At 47.9% G+C, this 15,777-nt stretch overlaps 1 protein-coding gene across 3 annotated transcripts in view; it reads left to right on the top strand.

Moving 5' to 3' along the window:
* The window catches only part of CHD7 (chromodomain helicase DNA binding protein 7), a 190,633-nt gene that overhangs the window by 156,342 nt on the left and 18,514 nt on the right, over positions 1–15,777 (top strand). For all 3 annotated transcript variants that reach the window (XM_025265360.3, XM_025265359.3, XM_025265358.3), the window contains exons 16-23: positions 2,795–3,005; positions 3,556–3,751; positions 4,038–4,205; positions 4,719–4,898; positions 8,655–8,765; positions 8,851–9,056; positions 11,459–11,658; positions 11,813–11,972. In XM_025265360.3, coding sequence (XP_025121145.3) covers positions 2,795–3,005; positions 3,556–3,751; positions 4,038–4,205; positions 4,719–4,898; positions 8,655–8,765; positions 8,851–9,056; positions 11,459–11,658; positions 11,813–11,972 — 1,432 coding nt within the window. The remainder of the gene's footprint in view (positions 1–2,794; positions 3,006–3,555; positions 3,752–4,037; positions 4,206–4,718; positions 4,899–8,654; positions 8,766–8,850; positions 9,057–11,458; positions 11,659–11,812; positions 11,973–15,777) is intronic.

The raw sequence follows: 15,777 nt of genomic DNA, 5'->3' as shown, positions 1-15,777 counted from the left end.
TTTCTGATTGATGTTTACAGATCTGGCATCAAGGTAGATCTTTAATTGATAACCTTGAGAATTTGGCCCTCTAATGGCTGAGAGGGCAGTTTAGTTTTCCTCCTGGACATCTTCCCTGCCCTTCTTTCTTCAGCTTTTCTGGAAAATATGTGCTCAGTCACTTCAGTTGTGTCCAACTCTTTGTGACCCCATGGACTGTAGCCCGCCAGGCTCCTCTGTCCATGGTATTTTCCAGACAAGAATACTGCAGTGGGTAGCCATTCCCTCCTCCAGGGGATCTTCCCAACCCAGGAATAGATCCCGCATGTCCTATATGATTTGCATTGCTGGCAGATTCTTGACTGCTGAGCAACCGGGGAAGCCCGGACAAAATATAATTATAGCTAAAAGCATCACATAAGAAATATGTTTACTGATATATTTAAAGGAAGCATTATTAGTGACAACTGGCTGCCACTTTAAGAGCCTGAATTCACAGCAAAGAGCTGAATTAATTCAGTAAGAACTTTTGTCAGATAAGAAATAATATATTTTAATTCTGACAGTTTTTGATGATGTATTATTGGTAGAATTGAAAAAGCAGGAAAGTTACTTTTCTCATCTAAATAAATTTAAAATGAAAAAAATTTCTCTTCTGATTTGACTGAATTTATATTTTCAAATTTTTTGCTAAAGTAGTTCAAACACGTTAATTTTGTCAAAATGATTATTTCATTTTTGAAAACTATTCGCTAAAATATCTAAAATAGTGTATTTTGATTATGGATTGATATTAATATCTTAATTTTAAGAAAAAATAACTACACAGATATTAAAAGTGAAGTGTGGTTCTGAATTGCTTGTAGTATATTATCCAACAAGAAGAAATGTTTTGAAAAAACCTGATGTAATATGTGGATATGATCAGTTCCCCTGTCTCCTGAGGACCTTCTTGTCCTGAATCTAGAACCTAGATTTCTAAATTTTCTGTTTTGGAAAACGTTATTTGACTTTATACAGGGATGTTTGGTGAAGAGCTTGCTTGCCAACACAGGAGATATAACAAATGCAGGTTCGATCCCTGGGTCAGGAAGATCCCCTGGAGGAGGAAATGGCTACCCACTCCAGTATTCTTGCCTGGAGAACCCCATGGACAGAGAAGCTGGTGGTCTACAGTCCATGGGGTCACAAAATGTTAGACACGACTGAAGCGACTTAGCAAGCATGTAGGATGCAAGAACATTTATTCAAGAGCGTGCTTCATTCAAGGATATTTGTGCTGATGCTCTTCAACAGCAGTTTGGTTTTTACCATTTCCTAGAGAAACCTTTGCCTTTCATTCCCTTCAGATTGAAATCCTGAATACTAGCCTTTTATTCATGTGAGAGAGGGAGTAAGAAGCGGCCGTTTCCAGCCCACTGGCATTTTCTGCCGGGCCTTTCCTGAGAAACAGCAGTGGCTGGCTCTGCGTAGACCTCCGGGCCCGGCCCAGGCATTAGTGACTGTGATCTGCTCTCAAGAAGAGTCTTTGTGGATTAATAACAAACAGGCAGTGTTTCTGCATATGACCAGGTCATGACTTCATTTCCACAGGTGTGCTGAAAAGGGAAGTGGGGGCACTGCCGTCCTGCCTGTGGCTGCATGCCCCCATTCTGTCCTGGCAGCTCTGGTGGCCCAGGTGACCTGACCTTTAAACCCTGGGAGGGTCTCATATCCCCATCAGTGCAGTGCCTGTGTTTAAAAACCAGTGGTTAAGAAGTCAGGTTCCTGGTGTGGTTTAAGGCTGGGAAGTAATCCCATCAGATGGATTTGTCTGTCTGTATTTCCCAAAGAAGTGACTACCCTGCATCCCCAGGGCAAGGGTGGAGCACAGTGGTCGGACCCTGATTAACCTCCACTCCCCACTCCAGACCCCTGCTGTCTAATTCTAGTTAAGCCACCTAAGCAGCTGCAGGAAGCTTAGCCGGCTACTCCCTGGACACGTGTGTCTGGGGTCAGGGGCGGAGGTGGGAAGAGTTTCGGTCCCTAGGAAGGTGACAGTCTCTCTGATGCACCCTCAGGAAGCAGAAGTCTCTGTGGGACTAATAGAAAAGAGGGTTAGGTATCGATGTCTTTCACGAAACAGGTTGGTTGTTTAAAGCTTTGGATAACTCAAGATAGAACTTTTGTACCTTACGAAATTAATCAGATGAAAATGAATGTAGAGGGAGATGGAGAGATTGCAGTGAAAATGTGTGCTCAGATCTCCTGGAAAAGTCCCTAAATATTATCCTCGAAGCGGGACTCCCTTTTGCTGCGCTTTTGGCCATATTAATAGGCAGTTTAGATACACAGACGACTGCCCCTGCACAGCAATTGTTAGAACTCTGTTCCCTTGCCTCTTGGTTTCAGAACAGATTTTGTTATGTGTGTTTATGTTCCATGAGTAAACAGCTCTTCATTTCTTTAGCATTTTAGGTTCCAAATTTTCTGTAGGTATCCGGCCCTTGGCTTGTTTCTGCCACTTCTAGCTTTGACAGTCTGTTGTTGAAATTCAGTTTCTACAGACAGCAAACATTTGTTTGTTGGAAAATGTGGGGGTTCCCCCCCAAACGCTTGAAAATGTGTCGTGCTTAAAACTCTGATCCCTTTTCTACCTCCCTGGTTTCCTGCAGACCTCACTCTGAGCCGGTGGACGCATGTGTGTGCGTGAACGCGAATGCGTTGTTCTGGGCCCTGCTGTTTGCAGTGGGTGTTGAAAGCAGGTTCGTTGTTTTCAGTAATAAAAGAAAAAAACCTTTTACAGTATTCCCGTTATGCTGTCCAATCTCCGCAGGTGCTGAAGAGAAAATTTTGGAAGAGTTTAAAGAAACACACAATGCCGACTCTCCAGATTTTCAGCTCCAGGCGATGATCCAGGCTGCTGGCAAGCTAGTGCTGATTGACAAGCTGCTGCCGAAGCTGAAGGCCGGTGGCCATAGGGTGCTCATTTTCTCCCAGATGGTGCGCTGCCTGGACATCCTGGAAGACTACCTCATTCAGAGACGGTGAGGGCCAGGCCCTGGGGATGGTGGGTGGGGGTGTGTGGGACTGGGCTCCACACGCTTCACCTCTTAAGTGGCCTGTATGATAAAGGGGATGGGTGGGGGCTTGTGTCTTAGCTCTTCTTGAAAGCTGTAGATGGGCACGGCAGTTGTCCCATATGACGCAGGCTTTTGCAGGCAGTTCTATTTTTCCAGTTCTTTCTCTGGGCTAGAGGAGGACAGCTCTTTCTTGATGTTGAAGTAGCATCTGACACTTTTGTGACCCCCGTGGACTATAGCCCACCAGACTCCTTTGTCCCTGGGATTTCTCCAGCAAGAATACTGGAGTGGGTTGCCATTTCCTTCCCCAGAGGATCTTCCCAACCCAGGGATGGAACCTAAGTCTCTTGTGTCTCCGGCATTGCAGGCAGATTCTTTACCACTGTGCCATCAGGGAAGCCCGATCCTGTTAATTTATATCCCATGTTGCAGTACGTTTTTAAAAGCACCAGGAAAGGAACACATGTCCTGTGGCCATCTGCCAGGCCTCCTTGTTAACACTGACATCTTCCAGGTACCCGTACGAGAGGATCGACGGCCGGGTCAGAGGCAACCTCCGTCAGGCAGCTATTGACAGGTTCTCCAAGCCTGACTCCGATAGGTTTGTGTTCCTCCTGTGTACGAGGGCAGGAGGCCTAGGCATTAATCTCACTGCTGCTGATACCTGCATCATCTTCGATTCTGACTGGAATCCCCAAAATGATCTCCAGGTAAACATGCAAGAAAACCTTCCTGGTACCCCCCTCCCCCACTTTAGAAAGTCGTTTCCCTACATCAGACCAATAAATTGAAATCCTGCCGTCACTCAGGCAGTGTCCCATGATTGGGGCAAATGAACCAACCGGTAATCAATTGATGGATAATGTGAAAGTCATTTCTTGGCGTGTTAACCCTCCAGTGTTGAATGGTACCCCTATTTATCAGAACAGATGCTCTTGTAACTGGCAGTGGGGTGTTCTCTTTCTCTGGTGGCCATGCATTTCCTTTTTCTTTCAGGCTCAGGCTAGATGTCACAGAATAGGACAAAGCAAATCTGTGAAGATATACAGGCTGATTACCAGGAATTCTTACGAAAGGGAAATGTTTGACAAGGCCAGCCTGAAGCTGGGTCTGGACAAGGCAGTCCTGCAGTCCATGAGCGGACGGGAGAATGCTCCCAACGGGGTAAGCCGTGCTGTCCTCGCCCTGCTTGCTTCACTGCTGCTCCTTGCTTCGTTTAGCTCCTAGTGAGAAACCATCCGCATCTGGTTATCCTTTGGCCTCAATATTTTAAGCATATTTGGTCACATTTACTTCGTCATAATTGAGGTTTACTGTCTTGGAGAAAAAAGTAAGCGTTTGTTCAGTCTCCAGACATTTCAGTTCTTTGTTATTGTTCATTAGCTCAGTTCTGTCTGACTCTTTGCAACCCCGTGAACTGCAGCACCCCAGGCTTCCCTGTCCTTCGCCATCTCCCAGAGTTTGCAAGTCAGTGATGCCATCCAACCATCTCATCCTCTGTCATCCCCTTCTCCTCCTGCCTTCAGTCTTCCCCAGCATCAGGGTCTTTCCAGTGATTCAGCTTTTCGCATCAAGTGGCCAAAGTATTAGAGCTTCAACTTCAGCGTCAGTCTTTCCAATGAATATTCAGGGTTGGTTTCCTTTATCTAAATCACTTTAAATATTTCTTAAATACAGGTACAACAGCTTTCCAAGAAAGAAATAGAGGATCTTCTCCGGAAGGGGGCCTACGGTGCGCTCATGGATGAGGAGGACGAGGGCTCCAAGTTCTGCGAAGAAGACATCGACCAGATCCTGCTCCGGCGGACCCACACCATCACCATCGAGTCCGAGGGAAAAGGCTCCACGTTTGCTAAGGTGCGGACCCACCCAGGAGGCAGGTCTTCTGGGGAAGCAGAACAGAGGCTGTGTAATGCGCTCGTGAGAAGCACACCTAACAGCTGCTTTATGTTGCATGTTAAGAAATTAGTGATTTAATCCCAGTGGGGCCCCCAACACACAAAACGTACTTTATGTTCTGTGTGTCTGGCATCGGGGTCACCCTCACCTGTCCCGTCCCTGCTTCTGGGTTCCCCAGCCGCATCCTCTCTCTGTGTCCTGGCCCCCTCCCTTCCACTTCTTGAGCCTCTGCTTTGTCATCACCTTCCTCCTTTCCTGGGATCTTGATTCCTGATCAAGCCGTAAGAACAATCATCTCACTCCTATCTTGAAAAAGTCCCCCATCTGCTTTCCTCTCTGGCTGCAACCCCATAACTCCTTTTGTAGCTAAAAACCACACCAGCAACCCACACAGCGTTATTGACCCTGCTGCTCCACTGCCTTACTCGACTCATTTCCTAACTTCCAGCTTCTACCCCTCCCCCGCTCCCCGGCTCCCCCCCTCGCCCCTTCTGAGGCTTCACCCACCCACCTCCAAGCCCAGTGCCACACTTTCCACTTTCATTTTGAGCAACTTTATGGAAATGTAGTTTACTTACCATAAAAACCACCTATTTTAAGTGTACCATTCAGTACCTTTACCGTATATAGAAATGTACAAGTATCCCACCATCTAAGTCTAGAACATTTCCATCACCCTTTAACAGTTCTCCCCCCACCCCCTCCCCATCTAAGTCCCAGCAACCACTCCTCTGCTTTCTGTCTCGCTAGGTTTGCCTACTCTGGACAGTTCATATAAATGGAATCATACAACATGTGGCCTTTTGTGTCTGGCCTCACTCCCTTAGCCTGTTTTGGGGGCTCATCCATGTTGTAGCACGTTATCACTAATTTCTTTCCTTTTATTGCTGAACCACATCCCATTCTATGGTTCCACCTTATTTACCACTTGAATATGGACCTTGATTGTTGTTGACCCATTCACTAGCTGGTGCTGAAATTTGGATTGTTTCCAATTTTTGGTTATTACGAATGGTGTTACGAACATTTATGTACAAGTTTTTGTGTGGATGTCTGTTTTCATCTTGCTGGCTTATATACCAGGAATGGAATTGCTGGATCTTGTGTAACTCTGCCTTTAACCCTTTGAGGAACTGCCAGACTCTTCTCTAAAGTGACTGTACCATTTCCCCTTCACACCAGCAGTGGTTAGGGTTTTAATTTGTCCACATCTTCACCAACACTTTTGGTTGTCTGTCTTTTTTAATGACCACCCTATTACCGAGTATGACATGGTAGCCCACTCTGGTTTGATTTGCCTTTCTCTGATACTATTTAGCATCTATTCGTGTGCTTGTTGGCCGAGTATTGATACATATAATCTTTGGGGAGATGTCTCTTCAGATATTCTAAACAGCTTTGAACCTTTTTTAGTTTTTTTTTTTTTTATTGAGTTTTAAGTATTCCAAATATAAGTTTCTCATTAGGTAATTTGCAAATATTTCTCTTAGTCCTTTCTTCAGTTCAGTTCAGTTCAGTCACTCAGTTGTGTCCAACTGTTTGCGACCCCATGAATCGCAGCACGCCAGGCCTCCCTGTCCATCACCAACTCCCAGAGTTCACTCAGACTTATGTCCGTCGAGTCAGTGATGCCATCCAGCCATCTCATCTTCTGTCGTCCCCTTCTCCTCCTTACCCCAATCCCTCCCAGCATCAGAGTCTTTTCCAATGAGTCAACTCTTCGCACGAGGTGGCCAAAGTACTGGAGTTTCAGCTTTAGCATCATTCCTTCCAAAGAAATCCCAGGACTGATCTCCTTCAGAATGGACTGGTTGGATCTCCTTGCAGTCCAAGGGACTCTCAAGAGTCTTCTCCAATACCACAGTTCAAAAGCATCAATTCTTCGGTGCTCAGCCTTCTTCACAGTCCAATTCTCACATCCATACATGACCACAGGAAAAACCATAGCCTTGACTAGACGGACCTTTGTTGGCAAAGTAATGCTTAATTTTAAGAAGCCCAGGTTACCCATGTTTTTCTTTTATCATGTGTGCTTCTGATCCATTGTTTAACCTATGATTGCAAAGCTTTGCTCCTGTGCATTCTTCTAAGAGTTTTAGAGTTTTCACTCTTAACTTCTATGTCTCTGATCCCTTTTTGAGTGAATTTTTGTGTGTGATATGAGACAGAGGTCCAGCTCCCTTCTTTTGCATATGGATATCCAGTTATCCCAGCTACTGCACTTGTCCCACCTGCTCCACTTGTTGAAACTACTCCACTTGTCTCAGCTGCTCCACTTCGCACAGCTACTCCAGTCTTGAAAGGTTCTCCTTGTCTGGGTTCAGTGACCCAACACCTTCTCCCTCACATCTTTCGGCTTCTTTTCAGGTTCTTTCCTCCGTCACCACAGATACTTCAGATTCATTCGGTACCAAAACAGGTTCATGATCTCTGCCCTTCCACCTCTGTGCATGCATGTGTGCACGTGCACACACCCCTGTTTTCTTCGCCTGAGTCACACCTCTCAGATGCCAGAATTGAATGCTGGGGTTTTCATGGCTTCCTCCTCCTTCAGCCTTTACATGCCCTCACATTCTAACCCCTTTAATTTTACCTTTTAAAGACCACCTTCTAGCCTGTCTCCTTTTCTTCATTTGTGCAGATCTTCCCCATTCCCTCCCTAAACCCTGGCTGCAGCTTGTTCTGTTCTGTTCTGCACTCCCCCCACCCCACCCCCTGCTCCAGGACACTGGTGTGGTCCCTCTGACAGGTGACTTTGCATATGGTCTCATTCCTCTTGAGATTATTCCCATTTTCAAAGAATTTCCTGCTGCCTGAGGATGGAGTTTGGACTCTGCTAACAGGACACACGAGGCCCTGCTGGCCCCGCCTTCTGCCTGCCTCACCAGCTTGACCTTGGGCAACACCCCCCTGACCACCCGAAGCCCCGGCTACATGACACAATCACCTTTCTTCGCCCTTGTGCCTTTGCACATGCTCCATCCTGGACATTTCCACTTGCTTTCTTGTTCTATGGCCTTTTTTTTTTATAATTAATTAATTAATTTTTGGCTCTGCTGGGTCTTCGTTGCTGTCCTTGAGCTTTCTGTAGCTGCAGCGAGCAGGGGCTACTCTAGTTGCGGTGGTGGCTGCTCTGGTGGTGGAGCATGGGCTCCAGGCACACGGGCTCCAGTACTTGTGACTCAGAGTCTCAGCAGCTGCAGCTCCCAGGCTCCAGAGCACAGGCTCGGTAGTTGTGGTGCAGAGGGCTCATTGCCCCCTTGGCATGTGGAATCTCTGTGGACCAGGGATCAAACCAATATCCCCTGCATTGCAAGGTGGATTCTTAACCACTGGACCACCAGGGGAGCCCTGTTCTGTGGCTGGTTTGGGCACTGTGTTCTGGAGGGCATATTCTCTCTTCCCAACAGGAACCCCCACCCCACCTAAGCCTGGCTGGGGCTCCCCTCTGTACATTGGCTGCACCTGTACACACCTCTGTCACCTGTCATTTATTAGGCTGTGCTGTCATCTTTTATTTCCTGATCTGTCTCAACCCCTGGACAGTGAGCTGCCTAAGGGACAGTCCTTCGTCCCAGTCCCACTGACCGTAACACCTGCCACGCACACAGTGGAAGGATGCCTGTGTGTTCGGGTGAATGAATGAGTGAAAGCTGCTTTGCATTTCATCTCTGAGAAAACCATCGCAAAGTAATGAACATTTTTTTCCTTTAGGCCAGTTTTGTTGCATCTGGAAATAGGACAGATATTTCCTTGGATGATCCAAATTTCTGGCAAAAGTGGGCGAAGAAGGCAGAATTGGATATCGATGCCTTAAATGGGAGGGTGAGTGAACGGTCACATTGACTCCCTGTCTGACCTCTCCCAGGGCTTCCTTTTCAGAAGTTTCACATTGTCTGCTGTCTTTCAGAACAACCTGGTTATTGACACTCCAAGAGTGAGGAAGCAAACCAGGCTGTACAGCGCGGTGAAGGAGGACGAGCTGATGGAATTTTCAGACCTGGAGAGCGACTCAGAGGAGAAGCCCTGCACAAAGCCGAGGCGGCCACCAGACAGGTCCCAGGGCTATGCCAGGAGCGAGTGCTTCCGAGTTGAGAAGAACCTGCTCGTCTATGGGTGAGTCAAGCTCACGTGAGAAATGGAATTTCATTCAAAAAATGGTTAGAATTCCAAGTGTTATAGGAAAAACTCTAATTTATGTTTGGGTTTCTGTGACTGCCCAGGACACAAATGCTGTTGGCACAACCCAGGTGGTTAAAGAGCTCAAAGCTGTGCAGATCCTCAGAGATTTGAAGGGGGTTTGTCCTTTGAGGAATCATGTCAGACTCAGATTCACTTGCTGATCACTAGTAACTCAGAATGAAGTATCAGAAGTCTTTTTCTAGGGCTCCTTCACATAAAATTACCACTCTCTCATCACTTTTGGTACTCTTTCATCATTTTTCTCTTATAAAAATTTGTTAAAGGCAGTGGTCTCATTTGTAAAGCTCTTCCTGCCTATCTGAAATGTGGAGGTCATTTCAACCATCTGAATGGGTCGTATTTCTTCTGCTCAATCTCAGGATCCACATTGAATCCATCTCTGAAACTCCATGGCACAGGGCTTCCAAAGGCAGTGTGCTCGGCATAAATCAGAATTCCTAAACAAGCATGCTCTCGTACCTGGTGGGACTGTAAGCAAACACCGCTCAAATGAAAAACCTGCCACAAAAACAGTGTTTCTATAAATTGGATGACTTCTGCTCTGTGATTTCTTTCTTCCAATAGATCATCATTAGTTTCAGAAGAAACACAGACATGCTGCTAACGTGGCTGACAGGGATCTTACCTGGCCCTTGTTGGTCCTGTGGGTCCTTCCCATGGGCACTCAGGGCTGCTCTTTCCACCCTGTTTCCACAAGCAGCCCTGCCCCGACTCCCCCAGCCCAGACTTGATCTGCCTACCACCTCCCGCACTTGACCTCCTAGCGGGCATCACCTCAGCTTCCTGTCCCACCTCCCACCCCTGAGGGTCTCCTGCACATGCTGTCACACTCAGCTCTTCGGGTGATTGCTAATGGTCCCTTCCTGCCGGAGCCCCAGTGAAGGACTCCTTGAGGCCTAGAGCTCCTTCTTTGTCCTCAGGGCAGAGTGTGATGCCAGCAGGCACAGTGCACGCTGGGCCAGTGGTTGCTTACAGTAAAGGCAGATGCACTGTAGCCCGTCCCATGTCTTGGTAGCTGGGTCCCCTCTCCGCGTCATCTCCACACACCAGCGGTTCCCTCCTGGCCGTCTTTACTTGGCGGAGACCCTCCACCTGAGCCTTTTGCTACTTTCCATGATCCAATCTTAGCCCTCAAAGTTGAGAATTTTGCTGCTGACTTTAGCAACAGAGCATATTAATTGCTGCCGAAGCTGGAAGGTATGCTTATCTGTGTTTCTGTAGAGCCCTTCCCTCCTCGACCGTGAGCAGGATGGTCATGGCACCCCCACCCCCACCCCAGGCAGACAGGTCCTCTCTCCTTTAAGAGGCAGCTCGGGTGCTGTTTCCTACTTCTAAGTGGGGGAATCAAAGAAGGCATTTCACAGAGGCGGCATGAACAAACATCTTGAATTATCTGGAGTAGGAGTAAGGGTGGGGTGTCAGACAGGGAGAAGAGAGTTTCTGGCAAGAAGAGCTGTGTGTCCGAAGGCCCAAAGGCTAGGGCCAACCTTGTGGTTTATGGAACTGGGAGAACAAATCTGGAAGCTGGAGGACCAGGTGAGGCAGAGGCAAAGCCACTGGTGAGGCTGTGCCCCTCGCCTGGGGCTGATTTCTGCCCTGAGCACCTGCAGCCTGGGGAAGGTGCACTCACATGGCACCTGCCTGTGGGCTGTGTATGGGGGCCTGTCCACGGATCTTTCTCTCCCTGTTTCACAGGAGGACACGTAAGTGCTTATATTTCGGACTTAGTTTCAGAGGGAGACCTTTTGTGGCTTTCCATTGAGGTGTGCTTATAATTTCCTTTTAACACATTACAGAGCATCTTACCAAAATGAAAATCACATATAACTTTTTTCTTCAAGTTGATGGATGATGCTTCTAATAACTTCCTGTGTGGTTGGTCGTTAATCTTCCTCACTCCGGGCCGAGGGTCCGATGTGAGCCAGCAGACCACCTCACGTCTGGGTATCGGGAGACGCTCAGCTGCTTCTGTGGCCACACCCTCAGCCACGAGCTTCCTGATGTGGGGTGGTCACACCTGCCACTTGTCACCTTCCATCTCAGATGACGGGTCAGCATCAGAACATGGGAACCATGCCCTTGAGGAGGGGAGCAGAGGGCTTTCAGATCCCTGCTGGAAATGTGGTGTCAGCTCCCACCCTGTGGCTGTGTGTGTATGTGTGTTTAGCTACTGCACCTGGACTGCTTTTCTGCTGCCTGATGTTGCTGTCGCTAGTTTTGACCCAGGCCCTCCTAAGGCTGCCACCTGCCTCTGAAACCAGAGCCCCAGGTCTCAGGTCGGAGGCACCGTCCACATGTGGACATTTGCTTTGCAGCTGGGGGCGGTGGACAGACATCCTCTCCCATGGCCGCTACAAGCGCCCGCTCAGCGAGCAGGACGTGGAGACCATCTGCAGGACCATCCTTGTGTACTGCCTCAACCACTACCGGGGGGACGAGAACATCAAGAGCTTCATCTGGGATCTCATCACGCCAACGGCTGATGGCCAGACGCGGGCCCTAGTCAACCATTCCGGTGGGTCTGCACCTCCCTCTCGGGGTCTCGGGAGCCTCTGGGGAGCTCAGAGGCACCCCAGACCCTGCGTGTCCCTGACTCCTGACCCTGACACGGTCACTGGGGTCATGGACAGTGTCTATTGTTATTATCATCATGACTGCTCTGGTTCTAGGTTTGTCGGCCCCTGTGCCCAGGGGGAGGAAGGGCAAGAAGGTGAAAGCCCAGAGCTCACACCCAGTGGTGCAGGATGCCGACTGGCTGGCTGGCTGCAACCCGGACGCCTTGTTCCAGGAGGACAGTTACAAGAAGCACCTGAAGCACCACTGCAACAAGTACGTCAGGGAGGGCGGGTGCGGGGAGCGGGTGGCCCTTCTGGTTCTTAAATGTACGTGTACTCAAGTATGCATATACACCAGATATCCATCAGTAAGACTAGTGCACTCTTGTGGCACAGCTTTACTGTTTTTTTTCTTGAAACATGATGTCAAGTCACGTGGAAGCCTGACTTTAGAGGGCTGATTTTTTGGAGGGAGGGGGGCAGTAGTAAAGATGCATAAACACAGTTTTACTACTTTAACTATTTGTAAGTATACAGTTCATTGGCAATAATTATATTCAGATTGCTGTGTGCCCATCATCACTGTCTAGAACCCAAACCTTTTCATGGACCTTAGTATAACCTCTGTTCCTATTAAATGATTTCTCACTCTTCCTGCCCTCGGCACTTGACAACACCGTCCCACCATTTGTCTCTAAGAATTGGCTTATTCTAGGTATCTTGTTATAGTATTTGCCTTGTTGTAGCTGGTTTATTTTACTGAACATAATGTTTTCAAGGTTCATCCATGTTGTAGCTTCTACCAGAAGCTCGTTCCCTTTTATGGCTGTGTAATACTCCATTGTGTGTATAGACCACATTTTATTCATCCATGCATCGATGGGCACTTGGGTTAATGGATGTCTTTGGCTGTTGTGAATGATGGTGCTGTGGACATGTGGATAACTAAGTTTTAGCCAATGTGTTTAGAGAATTGTGGTTAGCTTTATATAATCCTGCCTTCAACTGACTGCTTCCCATGAAGGGGCTGGGGAGTTTAGATGATATTTTTTGCAGATGATATTTTTTGCTTTGTGATGCCATGAACAGAGGTGCCTGGTGGACTACAGTCCATAGGTTCGTGAAGAGTTGGACTCGACTGAAGTGACTTAGCACATGTGCACCTGTGCGCACACACACGCACGACTCCTCGGTTGTTGGGTCCATTTTTTCTTACCTGCGAGGTTTAGAATCCTATTCCTCACCTTTATTCCAGAACCTGATTATACATAACTGAAGGGAACTGGACCTGAATGAATTGCATTGCTCGGAGCTCTGTGATCTGCTGAGCACCTCCACCTGTGGGTGCTTCCCCTGCTCTGAGCGTGTGTTTTCAGTATCTGGGGTTCAGCAGCACAGCCTGTGCACATCTGTACCCTTCCTGATTGGGGCCACCTGGGGCAAGCTTCTCATCCTCTCAGACTCGCTTTCCTTACTTGTCAAATAGAGCTTCAATAAATGTCTGTCTCTATATCATAGCAACAAAAGTCTGCGTACCTATTACTGGCAGCACGCCAAGCGCTTCCTATGGATTTTCTGTTTGAATTGTCTAAGACAAGTCATCTTGCTCTTTTATCCCCCTTTACCAGACAAGGAAACCAAGTCTCGGATACTCAAGGTCCCTCAGCTAGTCGAGGGACACCGCCCTTGCTCTCGACCACCCCCCACCCCCGCCCATGTCCGAAGCCTGTCTCCCCTCAGAGTTGTTGAGAGCCTCAGTGAAATAATTTCCCAGAGAACAGCTGCTTCTCCTGGGTTGTCCTGACTCATGATTTTCGTCCCTTTTAAAATGTAATGGTACTTTCAGGGACCACCTTTGATCACGATTCTTAAATTTTGACTGACAAAAATTTTCCTTTCTGAGTCTTCAAAACCATTACCACAAACCATCCTGGCACCTCAGAAACCGCTGTTGCTGTTCTAGCACAGTGGTCCTCCTTAACGTCCCGCCCCACTCATAGCTATTAGAAAACTTCTATTTCTTTGCAGTTTCTGTGAAGGGGTCCATAACGTTATGAGTTCTGGATTCAGACAAACCGTAACTGAAGGGGTTTAGTGTGGGAGCAGGCTTCTGTTCCCAGGCCTCACTGAGACAGCGGTTTTTAATTTCCCGCTTTGACGTCAATCACAGACTTCCATAGGGCACCCTCCCTGGTTAGTACTTGAGCTATAACTCATGCTCTTTACATCTTACCTGGGTCTCAAGAGAACTAGCCATGTCTCCACCTCCTCTCTGGGATGAACAGTCAGAGAGAAAAACGAGACCCAAATTGTGAGATCTCCTGGAAAATATCTGGCCAGTCCTCTTCAAAAGTTTCAAGAGACAAAGACAGGAACTGTCTTGGGTTGAAGGAGATGGAAGGGGTGGGACAGTTCAGTGCACCTGTGGTCCTGACCTGGATGCTCGTCCAGAAAACAGACCCTAGTGGGACCAGCCACCAGGATGAAGATTAACAGTGGGGACTCGAGAGGCAATCCTGACTCACCACATGCAAACCCCTTAGAGTCCGAGGCCACCTTCCATCACCTCGTTATCCTGGCAGGACCCACCATGTATTCCTCAGGGGCACTCAGCTTGCCTGTACACGAGTTTGATTTTTTTCCTCTAGAAGAAAGATGACATTCACAGTTACAATCATTCGTTAAAGCCTCCATCCACAAAACTAAAACTCCTCATGAGGTAGAAAACCTTGTCTTCTCCTGAAGGGAGAGAAACTGCTAGGGTTACTGCTGCTGCACTGAGGTTTGGTGCATAAAAGAAGATCCAGGTGAAGGTGGAGGGAGCGTCCTGGCTGAGCATCCTCTGTGAGGAGACCTGGGCTGCAGACTCTGCTCATGCCGGGCACAGCTGCCCACACTGTTGACTTCGCTTCTGCAGGTTCAGTGTGGCACAGTCAATTTTTAATCTTATCCTGAGAAAGAAATCTTAATAAAAACCAGTTTTCCAAAAAGATCTCTTACCTTGGAGCACATTCAGGTCTTTACAGCTTTGTGTTTTGCCTGTTGAGAACCCAGGCTGGCCAGGAGCAGCCCCCATGCTGGACAGGCAGGCAGGTCATACAGGGGGTGTCTATGTGTGATCCGGGGTGGGTGGTACATGGGTTGTCTCTGTGTGATTAGGGGCAGGTGGTACATGGGGTGTCTGTGTGTGATCCAGGGTGGGTGATACAGGGAGTATCTGTGTGTGATCCAGGGCAGGTGGTACACCAGGTGTCTGTATGTGATCGGGGCGGGTGGTAGAGGGGGTGTCTGTGTGATCGGGGGTGGGTGATACAGAGGGTGTCTGTGTGTGATTGGGGGCGGGTGACAAAGGGGATGTCTGTGTGCGATCAGGGGCAGGTGGTACACAGGACGTCTGTGTGTGATCAGGAGTGGTCTGTTGTGGTGAAGCCACCCCTACTTGCCATTTTGATGTGTTCAAGGACAGGGTCCATATCCCTAGAGACAGTACAAAGAGGTGGAGTCAGATGGCCTAATTCTGAGTGATCCATGCTTAAAGTGACTCTGTGACTTTGAAGTCTGTCACTTGTCTTCTGTTAGCTTAGGAAATGGAAATCGTAACTTGTCCCACTTTGCCCTAGAGTTACTGTGAGGATCAAATGAACTAGTGGTAGTACACGTGACACACGGATTGAGAAGTGTTCTCCAAGTGTGTGATGGGAATCGCACTTGATTTTGTCTACTCGTGGACAAGGCAGTGGTCTTCAGGTGTCTGTCCTGAATGCACACCAGGGCCGGTACGGTCCAGGAGATGCTAGACTTGAGAGTTCTTGGGGTGTTTACCAGGTGGGCTTTATCCAAAGAATTAGTTTTACACCATTGAGGAAATCCACATGAGATTGAAAATTTGGTTCCTAGAATTCCATGAGTTTTTAAAAACCAATTCCTTGAAAATGACTAAGAACTTCAGCAAACCAGACACACTTTAATCTCCTTTGTGATGTTGTATTATTGTTTGTTAAATGATAACTTGGGCTTCCAGGTTATGTAAGCTAGAAGGAATAAAACATGGGTACTGCCCCTTAAGGGGTGGCCCGGCA

The sequence above is a fragment of the Bubalus bubalis genome, chromosome 15, assembly GCF_019923935.1.
Source record: "Bubalus bubalis isolate 160015118507 breed Murrah chromosome 15, NDDB_SH_1, whole genome shotgun sequence".
Taxonomy (NCBI): Eukaryota; Metazoa; Chordata; class Mammalia; order Artiodactyla; family Bovidae; genus Bubalus; species Bubalus bubalis.
This window is presented reverse-complemented; position numbering and strand designations above follow the sequence as displayed.